The sequence below is a fragment of the Bos javanicus genome, chromosome 8, assembly GCF_032452875.1.
Source record: "Bos javanicus breed banteng chromosome 8, ARS-OSU_banteng_1.0, whole genome shotgun sequence".
Lineage (NCBI taxonomy): Eukaryota > Metazoa > Chordata > Mammalia > Artiodactyla > Bovidae > Bos > Bos javanicus.
Genome location: NC_083875.1, coordinates 95,837,674 through 95,852,823, shown reverse-complemented (window position 1 = coordinate 95,852,823; position 15,150 = coordinate 95,837,674). Strand labels below are relative to the sequence as shown.

Genomic DNA, 15,150 nt, shown 5'->3' with positions numbered 1-15,150 from the left:
ACTATTATAAATAATGCTGTATTTAGAATTATCTCTAGTAGTTTACCATCATCAGAATCACTGAATCAAAAGGCTTCAGGGAAAAAATTTTTGTCAGTTAAGGCAATTATAGCTCACAGTGATTAAAAACTTTGAAGTCAGACAGATCTGAATCTGAACTCCAGCTCTGCCACATTTGAGTTTTCTAAATTTGGACAACCTACTTAGCTCTCTAAACTTTGGTTTCCTTTGCTGTAAAATGAAGATAATAGTAGTAGCTCTCCTTAGAGGGTGGAGGGAGGGGGGGACCAAATGTAAACATAAAGCACTGCCCTCAGTGCCTGGTACCCAGTAAGTTTCAAAAACTTTTTAATTGCTCTGTATATTTATATTTATATATGTTTTTAAGTTGCTTTTTAGGTACTAGGGCTCAAATATAAATATGTAAAAAATAAACCAAAAGTCTGGGGTCTCCCTGAGTTATTCATATAGAACATAAATAACAGTAATGGTTGGTAACAGGGTCAGACCTGTATTTAGTCCTTAATATGAATTAACTCATTTCATTCTTACTATAAAAAGTTTCTTACTGTAAAAACATGACAAAAATCCAGGAGTCATAATATATGTTTAATTACAAAACAAAATAACTATCTGTACAGTTGTATAATTCTTCTTAGATGACTATTGCCTGAGAACTTAAAAACTACACAGTGCTATGGGATGAGGGTTAGGGGTGGGAGGGAGGCTCCAGAGGGAGGGGATATATGTATACTTAGAGCTGATTCAGACTGTTTTATAGCAGAAACCAATACAACATTGTAAAGCAATTATATTCCAATTAAAAAATAAATTAAAAAACCTACATAGTGCTAATCAATGCCTTTCAACATCAAATATGTTTTCCCTTTTCCTTTGCAAGGGAAAAATGTGCTTTTCCTTTCAAAAGCACAGTGGCTGGAGTAAAAAGTACTCAATAGTAAAAGAACAGCATTTGATGGAACAGTGGCCATCATGATAATGAGTAATTATTAAGGTTATCAAAGCAAAATGAAAAAATACATAATAGAATATGAAGCGAAAAGAGCGGAACAAATAGGTATGTATAGTAGGACTGTTATACTATAGACATATAAGCCTATGAAAAATATGGGAGGTAAATATAAAAATAAGTTATTAGGTTATAGTGGTAGTATCTTAAATTTTCTGAGTATTTTATGGTTTGAAATATAGATACAATGAACCCCAATTATAATGTTATCTAATATTTTTCAGATTTTAATAGCATAGAATAAAAAGATGCTTGAGGACAGTTAACTCTCATTCCCTAACAGTTCTATTTTAAGGGATTTATATATAGTTAACAATGACCATTAATATTCATCAAGAACCTACAATGTCTCAGGCACTATCTTAGGTACTCTACACATATTAATTAGCCTAATCCTCACAACTCTAGGGGTTTGGCACTATTGTGACACCAATTTCACAGATGGACAAAGAGAGGCACAGAGTGGTTATGTACCCTGCCTTAAGTCATACAGCTAGTAAGACCAGGATTTTCATTTAGGCAGCCAGGCTTCAGGTGCAGTGGTCCTAGCCACCACATGGACTGTTTCTTATTTCAAAATATGTCAGGAGAATCACGGGAAAATTACTTAACTGTGTTTGCCTCTGATTCCTCATCTGTATCATGAAGTTAATAGATAATAATAGAACTTCCATTACAAATTTGTTATGAGGATTAAATGAGCACAATACATGTAAAGTACTTAGAAAAATGCCTGATACATATTGAGGGCTCTGTAAGTGCTTGCTTTATATTTTGTGACTTTTACGTTTTTGGTGGGCTTCATATATGTTTTAAATTGAAAAACAACTATTGCATATATGAAAATTTACTATATGTCTCAGATAATATACTTGGTTTTATTACCTTGCCTAGGAATAACATGAAATCCCCCACTGTGTTGATGGCAGCTACTCGCAAAGCATTCTCCACGAGAATGACAAAGGCATCCTTCGCTGAGGTGCAGAAATTGGTGCTGTTGATAGCTGTGGCTGTGTATGCATTCTGGACAAAAACGAAAACAATTCTTTATCAGTAAATGTTATCTTTACCAGTAAATGTTATCTTTACAATTTAAACCAAGGATAGTTAAAGCATAGCTTGCAAAAATATTTCACAGTTAAACCCATGGCTTTGGTGAGGTACAGATTTAGATTAAGCACAAGGAAATATAAGACATTAAAAAAAAAAAACAAAAAACCTGATATGGTAAAGAGAACTCAGATGGCCTAGTTTTGGTCCTTTAAAAACATTGACTTTTATTAAAACACACATAAACCTTTCCAACATTCATTACCTTCTTCCCCGTCTTAGTAAATCAAACCATAATTTAACCTTTCCAAGATACTTTGGGTTCATCGCTAGGCATTTCAGTGATGCTTTAAAAGCTACACGCACATATAAAGGCACCAGATTGCTGTGCTGTTATATCGGGAACATCTATTTCCTCCTCCTTGGCACTTTCTTCTGTGCTGTCACTTCTCACAGTTCTGGCAGTAGACAACTCTTTGTTGCTGATTTTATACCTCTCCCTCCTGGGGCAGAACATCAAATCCCGTTTGAGAAAACAATGCTTTCTCATTCTCTTGGAGTCTGAGTGAGGTTGACACTACCTCCAGCTCTGGGGGTAAGCTTTGATCGATGTAAGTCAATCAACATGTTTCACCCACAGTGACTGCTTCAGGAATTGGTACATAAACGAATCAGAGCCAATGAAAGTAAAAGATGTTCCCTTGGGCTTCTGGGAAAAAAAGAAGTTTTCTTTCTCTTCCGTAGGTGTTCTGACAGAGGAGCTCTCTCATGTACCTGGATGTAAGGTGTGAGGATACAAACGACCATGCCTGTCTCGCCAACATAATGGAAGTCGGAGCAGAGAGAGAAACCAGGTACCTGCCCTCGGTGACAATCTTTACATGGTTAGGAACCAGCCAGATTCTGTACTTCTCAGTTACAGAAGCTAATAAATACCTAAGAATCTCTCCCCTTCTTCCCACCCCCACCCCTTTCTCAATCTTGCTCTTGTTGGGGCTAGACTGGGCTGGTTTTTTTTCTCCTGTAGTACTCAGAACCCAGCTGACATATTTTATCCAATCATACCTGCTTCTGTCACCCCATGTTTTCTTTGACTAATAGTCACTCTGATTTTTTTTTTTTTTCTTCTTTTCTACATTACATTCTAGAATAGAACTGACATTTTCTGGAAAATGTGAATAAGTAACATAACATGAAATATGTCTGAGTCTTAAGAAGGGAAAGTATATGGACTTTGTACTGAAAACTTACAGTCCTGAGCAATTTTTGGCTTACTGCTGACTTAAGAAATTGTTGGTGAGCCCAAAATATGAAGTTGCAGGAAAAACGCAGAACACAAAGGCATACTTTACACTGTGTTGTCTGTAACGTTTTAAACAGAGATCAGAAGAGAGAGTCTTTAATTTATGAGTGTTCCAATTGTACGCTCGTTAGTTATTACGAACTGGGTATGAAGATGAGGTTGGAGTCATCAAAAATTTAATTTGCCATTATATGATTAATTTCATTGGTTAAAAATGCAGAACTTTTCAGGGCCAAAGAGAGACTACTGTACTGAGTAGGTCACTATTTGTGGTTCATAAACTTTATTCGGTATTGGAACAGCAGGAAATAACAGCGTTCTTTGAGAAACACAGTATGATCTTAATACAGGAAATGTCTTCATACAGATTGGCATAGCTTGTATGAGGTAGCCCTCATAGTCAACAATAGAGTCCAAAATGCAGTACCTGGGTGCAATCTCAAAAATGACAGAACGAACTTGGTTCGCTTCCAAGGCAAGCCATCCAAGTCTATGCCCCAATCACTAATGCCAAAGAAGATAAAGTTGAATGGTTCTATGAAGACCTACATAGGTTCTCTAGAACTAACACCAAAAAAAGATGTCCTTTTCATCACAGTGGACTGGAATGCAAAAGTAGGAAGTCAAGATATACCTGAAGTAACAGGCAAGTTTGGCCTTGGAGTACAAAATGAAGCAGAGCAAAGGCTAACAGAGTTTTGCCAAGAGAATGCACTGGTCAGAGCAAACACACTGTTTCAACACATGAGACAACATGGACATCACCAGTTGGTCAATACTGAAGTCAGATGTATTCTATTCTTTGCAAATGAAGATGAAGCTCTATACAGTCAGCAAAAACAAGACCAGGAGCTGACTGTGGCTCAGATCATGAACTCCTTATTACAAAATTCAGACTTAAATTGAAGAAAGTAGGGAAAACCACCAGGCCATTTAGGTATGACCTAAATCAAATCTGTTATGATTACGCAGTGGAAGTGACAAATAAATTCAAAGGATTAGATCTGATACATATAGATCTGAAGAACTATGGACAGAGGTTCGCAATAATGTTCAGGAGGTGGTGATCAAAACGATCCCCAAAGAAAAAATGCAAGAAGGCAAAGTGGTTATCTGAGGAGGCCTTACAAATAGCTGAGAAAAGAAGAGAAGCAAAGGGCACAGGAGAAAAGGAAAGATATACCCATCTGAATGCAGAGTTCCAAAGAATAGCAAGGAGAGATAAGAAAGCCTTCCTCAGTGATCAATATAAAGAAATAGAGGAAAACTATAGGATGGGAAAGACTAGAGATCGCTTCAAGAAAATTAGAGATATCAAGGGAACTTCTCATGCAAAGATGGGCACAATAAAGGACAGGAATGGTATGGACCTAGCAGAAGCAGAAGATATTAAGAAGAGGTGGCAAGAATACACAGAACTATAAAAAAAAAAGATCTTAATGGCCCACACAACCACAATGGTGTGATCATTCATCTAGAACCAGACATTTTGGAGTGCAAAGTCAAGTGGGCCTTAGGAAGCATCACTCCAAACAAAGGTAGTGGAGTCGATGGAATTCCAGCTGAGCTATTTCAAATCCTCAAAGACGATGCTGTTAAGTGTTGCACTCAATTTGGCACCAAATTTGGAAATCTCCACAGCAACCACAGGACTGGAAAAGGTCAGTTTTCATTCCAATCCCAAATGTTCAAAGTACTGTACAACTGCATTCATTTCACTTGTTAGCAAAGTAATGCTGAAAATTCTCCCAGCTAGGCTTCAACAGTATGTGAACCGAAAACTTCCAAATGTTCAAGCTGGATTTAGAAAAGGCAGAGGAATCAGAGATCAAATTGCCAACAACCGTTGGCAGAAACAATCATAGAAAAAGGAAGAGAATTCCAGAAAAACATCTACTTCTGGTTCATTGACTAGGCTAAAGCCTTTGACTGTGTGCATGACAACAAACTGTGGAAAATTCTTAACGACATGGGAATACTAGACCATCTTACCTACTTCCTGAGAAATCTGTATGCAGGTTGAGAAGCAACAGTTAGAACCAGACATGGAACAATGGACCAGTTACAAATCGGGGAAAGAGTACATCAAGGCTGTATATTGTCATCCTGCTTATTTAATTTATATGCAGAGTACATCATGAGAAATGCTGGGTTGGATGAAGCAGAAGCTGGAATCAAGACTGCTGGGAGAAATGTCAATAACCCCAGGCATGTAGATGACACCAGCCTTATGGCAGAAAGTGAAGAGGAACTCAAGAGCCTCTGGATGAAGGTGAAAGAGGAGAGTGAAAAGCTGGCTTAAAATTCAACATTCAAAAAACTAAGATCATGGCATCTTTCATGGCAAATAGATGGGGAAACAATGGCAACAGTGACAGACTTTATTTTTTTGGGCTCCAAAATCACTACAGATGGTGACTGTAGCCATGAAATTGAGATGCTTGCTCTTTGGGAGAAAAGCTATGACCAACCTAAATAGCATATTAAAAAGCAGAGACATTACTTTGCCAACAAAGGTCTATCTAGTCAAAGCTATGGTTTCTCCAGTAGTCATTATGGATGTGAGAGTTGGACTATAAAGCAAGCTGAGCACCGAAGACTTGATGGTTTTGAACTGTGGTGTTGGAGAAGACTCTTGCAAGTCCCTTGGACTGCAAAGAGATCAAACCAGCCCATCCTAAAGGAAATCAACCCTGAATATTCATTGGAGGGACTGATGCTGAAGCTGAAACTCCAATACTTTGGCCACCAGATGTGAAGAGCCAACTTATTGGAGAAGACCCTGATGCTGGGAAAAACTGAAGGTAGGAGGAGAAGGGGACGACAGAGGGTGAGATGGTTGGATGGCATCACCGACTCGATGGACATGAGTTTGAGTAAGCTCTGGGAATTGGTGATGGACAGGGAAGCCTGGTGTACTGCAGTCTATGGGGTTGCAAAGAGTTGGACACGACTGAGTGACTGAACTGAACTGAAATTGGAAATGAGCATATGTGGTTTGTGTTTCAAAAAGGCTGAGAAGGTGGGTTCTCTAGACTGTAAGTGAGGTTGGTGTTGATTCTTAACGTTACTCTAGAGGAGGGGCAACAAAGTTTTTTGGTAAAAGACCAGATAGTGAATATTTTTGGCTTTGTAGACCATATAGTCTCTGCCACAATTGCTCAGTTCTGCCATCATAATGTAAAACAGCCAAAACAGTTTGTAAATTAATGAACATAGCTGTGTTCCAATAAAACTTATGTACTGAAGTACATATTTAGCCCACAGGTAGCAGTTTGAAAACTCTGCCCTAAAATAAATTATTAATGGGGCTTGTTTGGTTGTTTTTATTTGTTTTGTTTTGGGTTTGTTTGTTATTGTAGTTCATTTTTTAGGTGAGTACGGAACTGGTGAGAATTCGGAACTACTCTGGGTTCCTTGAGAATAGATCAGGCTTAGAAAGTTCTGTATCATTTTTTAGCCGACTTACTGTTACATAAGATCAAAAGCACAGTTTATTTTGATGTCATGAGGCTATTCACAAAATGTTTCAAAAGAAGTTTTATAGAAGACTAGGAAATGTGAACCACTGCAGTTAGGTAATTAACTCTTTGGTGCCTGCTGTCTTTTAACTGATAGGAAGCACTGGCCAAAGACAGCATAAAGTGGGCAAGCAGCAGATGAGTGGTACCAGGACAACTTAATAGTATGATTTCCTTAAAATATTGTATATATTAGCTTTTGAGATAAGAGCTGTGAGCACAAGATAGTAATATATTGTGCTGTTGTTCATTCGCTCAGTCGTGTCCAACTCTTTGGTGACCCCATGGATTGCAGCACACCAGGCTTCCCTGTCCTGCACTATTTTCTGAAGCTTGTTCAAACTCATGTCCATTGAGTCAGTGATGCCATCCAACCATCTCGTCCTCTGTCATCCCCTTCTCCTCCTACCATCAATCTTTCCCAGTATCAGGGGCTTTTCTAATAAGTCAGTAGGGTAAAATACCCTACCATATTAACTACACATATACTATCTATGTATGTACACACACACACACACACACACATAATTAATGTTGATGTAAAAAAGCATCATTATAATGCCTAGAATCAAGGATACTGGATAACCCATTTAAAACAACTGGGTGTTGTCTTAAATCTCACCCCTTAAATGAAGACCAACAATGCTTAACTACGTTGTATTCCCCTTTTCAGTTTGAATATAACTTTCCTTGAAAGAAGAGGCAGGACCGAGAGGATCCACATATCTCCAATCTCTCTCTTCTGTTATCATCAGGCCAGCTGAGTCTAAGAGCAGGCCCAATGTGTCCTAACTAAACAACAAAAGTTTTTTTGCTGCTCTCATTAATTTTGAGAGCTTCACTTTACTTGAGAATTATTCTTCTTCCTCTGCTGCTTCTTTTCTCCCTCCTCCAACCATCTCCACCCATTTGATCTACTTTTAAAGCAAAAGGCTATTTGTAGACATGAAAGGAGGCAGCAGTGATTTCTTTTCTCCATTCCTTGGTTCCGGGGTTGGATGTGCTCATAGAAATTCAGCCTTCTTGGCAATATTCCTACAGATCTATGCAACTCTTTTATAGTTAACCTAACTGAAAAAAGTAGGTATTTTATAAACTTTTTCCTACTCCCAAGGCAAGAAGATGAGCTGCATGTGATACACAAAGGTCAAGATGATCTCTTTTGGAAGAAAAATGTGCTAAAGATCATAGCAGGCCATTGAAATTTCCCTCTCCTTCTATATCTCTTAGTCTAATGGATTCACACCAGGGTTCTCAAGAAATTCTGAGTCCTTTGTGGTTAATAAGCATTCTCTGAGCTTTTTGCTGATGACTTAGATGAGATTTTTAGAGCCCACTCACCTTCTTCCTAGACTGCCTTCCTGACATTCAGCTAAATTGCCCACAGAGAGTCATCAATGATTAACATTTAGCCTGTGCCCAACATCTGCTCAGGCAGGACACAGGCTTAAAGACTCAATTCTTTAAGTCTCACTGGCAGGACTCAATTCTCAGAAGCAACATGAAAGATGATCACCATCCAGAAATCCTTATAAAAGGATGCCTATTAGCCCAAGCGGTCCCTGGTGTGTGTACTTTTGTGTGAAAGGTTATAGTGAAAAAGTACTGATCCCCAGGCCTGCCTGGCCATAGGTCCCAGAGCACAGATTCTATACTTTCATACCTTCTTTCTTTTCTTCATTTAAGGACCTAGAGATTCTCTTAAAGTTTAAAATCTTAACATAATAACCCACTTAATAGGGCAAGCTAGATAGCGACGGTAGCAAAAGGGGAACAGATGAGTACATCTCTACATGTGGACCATCATACATTAAATAGGGGCAACAGTAATCCAGATGATCCCTTTTGCACTTTGAGTGAGGGATGGAGGAAACACAAAGTCCGATCGATACCATATATTTCACTCAGTTTGGTTCTAAATACTCCAACTTTTTAAGGGACAGAATTAAAAATATGTTGTAAATCTTAACTTAAATAGACTGCATAAAAATTACCACTTGTCTTAGTTTAAAACAGGAAACAGTTTCAGCAGAAAGCTGCTGTCAGCAATTGATATCAGAAAGCTTGAATATTCTCTATAACAATTACTTTTCTTTAAGTTGTACAAAAGCATGTATACATTTGACCTTGAACAACACAGGGGTCGGGTGCCAACTCTTTCACACAGTTGTCAATTCCCTCTCCTACAGCTCTTAGTCTAAAGGATTCATGCCAGGGTTCTTAAGACATTCTGAGTCCTTTGTGGCTAATAAGTGTTCTCTGAACTTTCTGCCAACCACTTAGACTAACCTTATAAAAAAAAAAAGTGAAGTCGCTCAGCCGTGTCTGACTCTTTGCAACCCCATGGGCTGCAACCTACTAGGCTCCTCCATCCATGGGATTTTCCAGGCAAGAATACTGGAGTGGGTTGCCATTTCCTTCTCCAAGACTAACTTTATAGTCTCTGTTATCTATGGTTCTTGCAGCCATGGAGTCAATCAACAGTTGACTGTGTTGTACTAGAGTATGTAGTATTTATTTTTAAAAATTCCCATATAAGTGGACCCCCATAATTTTTTCATCATAAAAAAATGTATTGTTTAATACATTCACATATTAATTTAAAATGTATTGTTTAATACATTCACATATTAAACAATACACCCACTGGTGGCCAATACCATATATTAATGACCAAAACAAGATAAAAAGGGGGTAGCACACCACTCCCTTGAGAAAGCCCTGCCCCTTCCCTGGATTAATGCACATGCCTCCCACTCCCCATCATTCACCTCACTCCTCCTCCCTTTCGATTAAATCCCTCTTGCCAGGGTGAGAAGTTCATCTCTGATGGACCCACACGATCTAAAGCTGTTGTCCTAGGGTCAACTGTAGGAAGCAGTGTGTAGTCATGGCACGATCCAGGCAAACTTAGATTTGAAACTTCCATTTGAAACACGAAGTAGATCATGTGATCTGCTACAAGGTATGTACCAGACTCAATGTTTTCATGAATAAAATAGAGGAAATGCACCTTCCTTACAGAGTTGGAGAAAGTGATAACATATATAAAGTGCTTAGTGTACTATCAGGGATTTAAGTAGGTGCTCAGAAAAATAACTCCCACTCATACTATGTAGAGAAAAGCTTTATAATCTTAGGGGTTTATCAGCTGGAGAACAGATGCCCTCCAGTGTTAAATGTACTATCTTCAAATAATGTCCAAGTAAACCAAGACCTGAGTAATTCAATGCCCCAAAGAAACAGATTCTAGTTGGAACAATCCTTCTACTTAAAGCGAACTTTATACTGTTCCATTAGATGTACAATTACTTTCCTGTCACATCCAGATAAGCACGTGCAGAAACAAAAAGCGGGTCACGGTTCACTCTGTTTATCTGCAGAACTCTAGCACCTATGCTATATATATTTAATGGCCTATTTTAAAAAATCTAAAGCTGTTTTTATTTAAATTGAAGTATAGTTGATTTACAATACTGTGTTAGTTTCAGGTGTACAGCAAAGTGATTCATATATATATATATATTCTTTTTCAGAGTCTTTTCCCTTTTAGGTTATTACAAAATATCAAGTATAGTTCTCTGTGCTATACAGTAGGTCCTTGTTGCTTACCTATTTTATATATAGTAGTGTGCTTTAACCCCAAACTTCCATTTTCTCTCTCCCCCTCTCTCCCCTTTGGTAACCATGTTTGTTTTCCATGTCTGTGGGTCTATTTCTGATTTGTATATAAGTTCATTTGTATCATTAAAAATTCACTTATATTTGCTTAAGATTCTACATACAAACAATACTATATAATATTTGCCTTTCTCTGTCTGGCTTACTTCACTTATCATGACAACCTCTAGGTCCATTCATGTTGCTTCAAATGGCATTATTTCATCTTTTTTTTATAGTTGAGAAATGTTCCATTGTGTGTGTGTGTATATGTATACACATACACCACATCTTTATCCGTTCATAAAGCTCTTTTTTGAAGCCAGCTGTATTTTCCACACTGCTTGGCACATAGCTATGGACTATGGAATTTCATATCGTGCTGCACAATGACTCTGGTCTACCCCACTTCCATGTCAACACTCCTCTCTATTATCCTCTGTATTCTCTACAGCAGTGGCGACCAACTGGTAGCCTATAGACAACTGATGATATGTGGCCCAAAGACTATACAATGTTTGCTCTGGCTCACTCAGAATTATTCTTTCTTTATCAGTTGTAAACATTTTAATAGCAAGAGATAAAATGCAAACATCCAGAATTCTGGCTTCTCTTAGAAAACTGAAGGGTTAGAAACTGTCTATAAATTCTCACATGGCAAAGGTATATCAGAGCTAAGTGGTGACAGCCTTCTTTGGATGGAACATGAGCTCTGCAGGTGACCACTCTCTACTGCTCGCTATAGCTCTGGAGCCTGGCTGCTGCACTCAGTCACGTGAAGGATAGAATGAACCTCAAGTGGCCCTTCAGGGGTTTATGTTGTCCGGTTCCACTCAAGGCTTTTAACCTCAAGTTGCAAGTTTTCTTTTTTTAAAAAAATGTATGTATCTATCTTGGCTGTGTCGGGTCTTAGTTGCAGCACGCGGGATCTTTGCTGTGTCACACGGACGTTTCACTGCAGCGCACTGAATCTCTAGTTGTGGTGTCCAGGTTCAATAGTTGTGGTGCATAGGATTAGTTGCTCTGCAGAATGTGGGATCTTAGTCCCCCGGGATCCAACCCACCTCCTCTGCACTGCAAAGTAGATTCTTAATCACTGGACTGCCAGGGAGATATCTCAGGTTGGACGTTGGCATACAGGAGGAAAATGATGTAAAGTGACATTAACCGACTCATTGTTAACCATTTCCAAAGAGTATTACAAAAACCCAAACTCCAAATGAGAGACTCTGCATGTGAAATGTGAGCCACAGTGCCTGGCACATGATAAGTGCTCAGGAAATGATAGCTGGCATTGTAATTGGTATTATTATTTCACTGTACTCCATTGAATAAAGATAACCTCAGAGAATAGACAGGTGATTATATAAGAAGTTTTTGAAAAATAAGAATGCAAGAGATTTGCCCCACAGGACATCTGAGATACATAATGAAGCTATAATAAATATTCCAGTACTATATTCATGTAACTTATATAATACTGCACATCAACTATATTTCAAAAAAAATTAAAAACAAATAAACACAAAAACCCAAACCAAACCAAACAAAAACTCAGTACTGGTAGAAGAATAGACAAATCAATGGTATAGAAAAAAAAGCCCAAAGATAGACTTAAGTACAATATATAAGAATTTAATACATGATTGAATTGACATTTCACTGCAGAAGAAAGGATAGATTAATCATTAATTGGTCCTGGAACAACGGATTGAATCCCAGATAAACTTTTTTCAAAGAAGGGAAACCTCTAAAGGACTACAAGAAAAAAAGGTAGAATAATTATTTGATATTCGAGTGGGAAAAACTTTTCTAAGTAGAAAAGCCAAGAGAGAAACCACGAAGGAAAAGTTAAACAGACTTGACAAGAGAAAATAAAAATTCAGTTCAGTTCAGTTCAGCCGCTCAGTCGTGTCCGACTCTTTGCGACCTCATGAACTGCAGCACTCCAGGCCTCCCTGTCCATCACCAACTCCCGGAGTCCACCCAAACCCATGTCCACTGTGTCGGTGATAAAAATTGATGTACATTATAAAAATATAAAAGAAGTTAACTGTGGGCATTACTACAGAATAAGATTCTCCACTCACTGAAGACTTGCTGTGTCTAAGCCCATGCTCAGAGCACCGCAGACTCTCTTCATACTCATGGTAACAGGCAATGTAAACACTACTGTTAGCCCTACTTTACATATGAGGTTCAGAGCTTATCAGACATTAATTGAAGTAAAACACTGCAAACTTATTCTCAAAGCTATCATTAAGTATATTAGTGAAAGTGTTAAGTAGTTAGTCAGACACAAGTGGGTCCCTGCTCCATCCTGGATGGGGCCATCTTTCCCTCTCTGACCCGGACACTGGTGATCAGAACATGCCCAGAGATCCTCCCTTAATTGTGGTCAAGACAGTTAAATTTCCAGACTTATCAGGCCTAAATAAGATAAAGCCTTCCATCACATGTTGGCGCAGGCACACCAAGCCCTAAAACCCTAAAAGGTGACTCAGTGTAACCTGGGGTTCATTATTCTGTATTTGTAATAAACTAGTATTGCAGGTTTGTCCCGGTTCCCCACCCCATCGCCCTACCCCTGCATGGGTTTTGCTTGGGTGCTTGTGGGTAAGTGCTTGCACACAAGGAGAAAAGTTATATAACCTAAAACTGACAATCAACATGTCAAATGATGCAGGACATAGGGAGGGACTTGCCACTACTTTGAAAAACCAACCCTATCCCCAGCTGGAGGGCTGCTTCTAGTTTCCACACAGCTCACTCTCCTTTTCTCTCTTGGGAGTGTACTTTCGCTTTGCTTAATAAAACTTTTGCTGCTTAAAAGTGTTCTATATCTTTTGATTGAATTCTTTCCTTCGGGAGGTCAAGGACTAAGTTGCCATTTTGCTGGTAACAAAAGTGTTATGTTAGACGGTGAGATCATGGGTGATGTTTTTTTCTTGTTTTGGTTTTCCAAACTCTTCAGTATTTTATAGTACATTTACTGTCAGAGAAAAGACACATTATAGAACTACCTTTTGAATTCTTTGTCACAGCTCTGTTATCTTAGAGTAAAACACAGCGAGTTCTTTATAAATAAATAAAATGGGGTAGGGAAAGAGTGATAATAACACTTACTAGATGTCTACCAAAAGCTAGACACCGTAAGAGTTGACTTATCTGCATTATATTTCACCCTAACCTAAAGCCTATGAGGACAGGTATATTTTTTCCACTTACTGAAGAAGGAAACTGAGACTCAGAGGTTTCACTGAGCTTGCTAGGGAAGGAAACACATCTTCAACATCTGGGCTCTTTCTACTGTGGCTTCACACCTGTAGCAGAGCACTAAGGTTATACCTGCTGACTGCATGTGATAGTATTTAAGTGTCTTTTCTTACATTAGCAGATCATACACTTATACCCTGCTTTCTCAAATTTTAGAAAAGTCTCCGGAGCTCATTGATTCAGTACCACCATGATCCCCATCATGTTAAGTACTTCAAACAGATGGGTGCCCATCCTGCTCTGAAATATTTCACAGGAACAAGGGTTAAAAAATTCCACTGGCAACTGGTACTTATGCTTAAAATTAATCTGTCATGGCAAGAAGTATTCTAATATTTTTAATATGTTGACCTCATCTCAACATTTCTATGAAAACAAGAGACATGACGCTCCAATGGTAACCAGTCTCCACATTGGAATACTTCATATTCCAAGTATGAGTTTAGAATCACTCTCCCTAAACCTTCACTCCCATAATTGGTTTGCTACTATGTCAATGCTTTCCTTGAATCTTCAAGCATCATGCCTACCTCTTGAAGATGCAAAATGCACAAAACTTGTACAAGAAACACCAACTTGTAGTTTGGATATACATCACAGGACTATTAGGACTAACTTGCTGACTACTGTTTAGCTTGGAATGAGCTGAAAACTTTATATATGTTTTCACCTGGTTACCATCTTGATATCATGTGATTTGTTTCCTTCCTTCAGCACTTCTCCTTTTTGAGGTCCTTACAGTTTCACATCATTCTCTTAATCTTTTTTAGTCCAAATATTTGGTGACTAATCATTCATTCAAAAAACATTTAAAGACCACCTATTGTATACTAGGCACTATGGCAGTTCCTGCAGAGACAAAAATAAGATCCTGTCTTTAAGGAGCTAAAAATCTAAAGGAGGAGAAGAAGTAAACAGACAACTCTCATACAGTGCTCCTAGTGTTTTCACAGAGGTATGAACTGATATCGTGCACTGTCAGAGGAGGAGCTGCGGTAATGAGGGAAAGTTTCTTGGAGGTGGTGCTCAGGAAGAATCATTAAAGACCAATAGGAGCTAGTAAGACATTGGAAGGAAGTTATTTTCTGCACATTTTGGAAACTGTGAGAGCAAAAGGTGCCTGTGGGAAGCGAAAACAGACAGCTGAGGTTAGCACATCTCTCTGAATATTAGCTATTTAGTGACGGATACAAAATGTAATGATGATTATCGTTACTGCATCCATCAACTTTTTTGATGAAGATGACTTGTTCCAAAACCAAATTTTAAAAAACATGATTTTGCAGAATGTTGTGGCTGTTACTAATTAT

General features: G+C 38.4%; 1 protein-coding gene across 3 annotated transcripts in view; it reads right to left on the bottom strand.

Annotated features, from left to right (window-relative positions):
• Positions 1–15,150, bottom strand: part of SLC44A1 (solute carrier family 44 member 1) — a 232,354-nt gene that overhangs the window by 64,499 nt on the left and 152,705 nt on the right. For all 3 annotated transcript variants that reach the window (XM_061426397.1, XM_061426396.1, XM_061426395.1), the window contains exon 13: positions 1,916–2,053. In XM_061426397.1, coding sequence (XP_061282381.1) covers positions 1,916–2,053 — 138 coding nt within the window. The remainder of the gene's footprint in view (positions 1–1,915; positions 2,054–15,150) is intronic.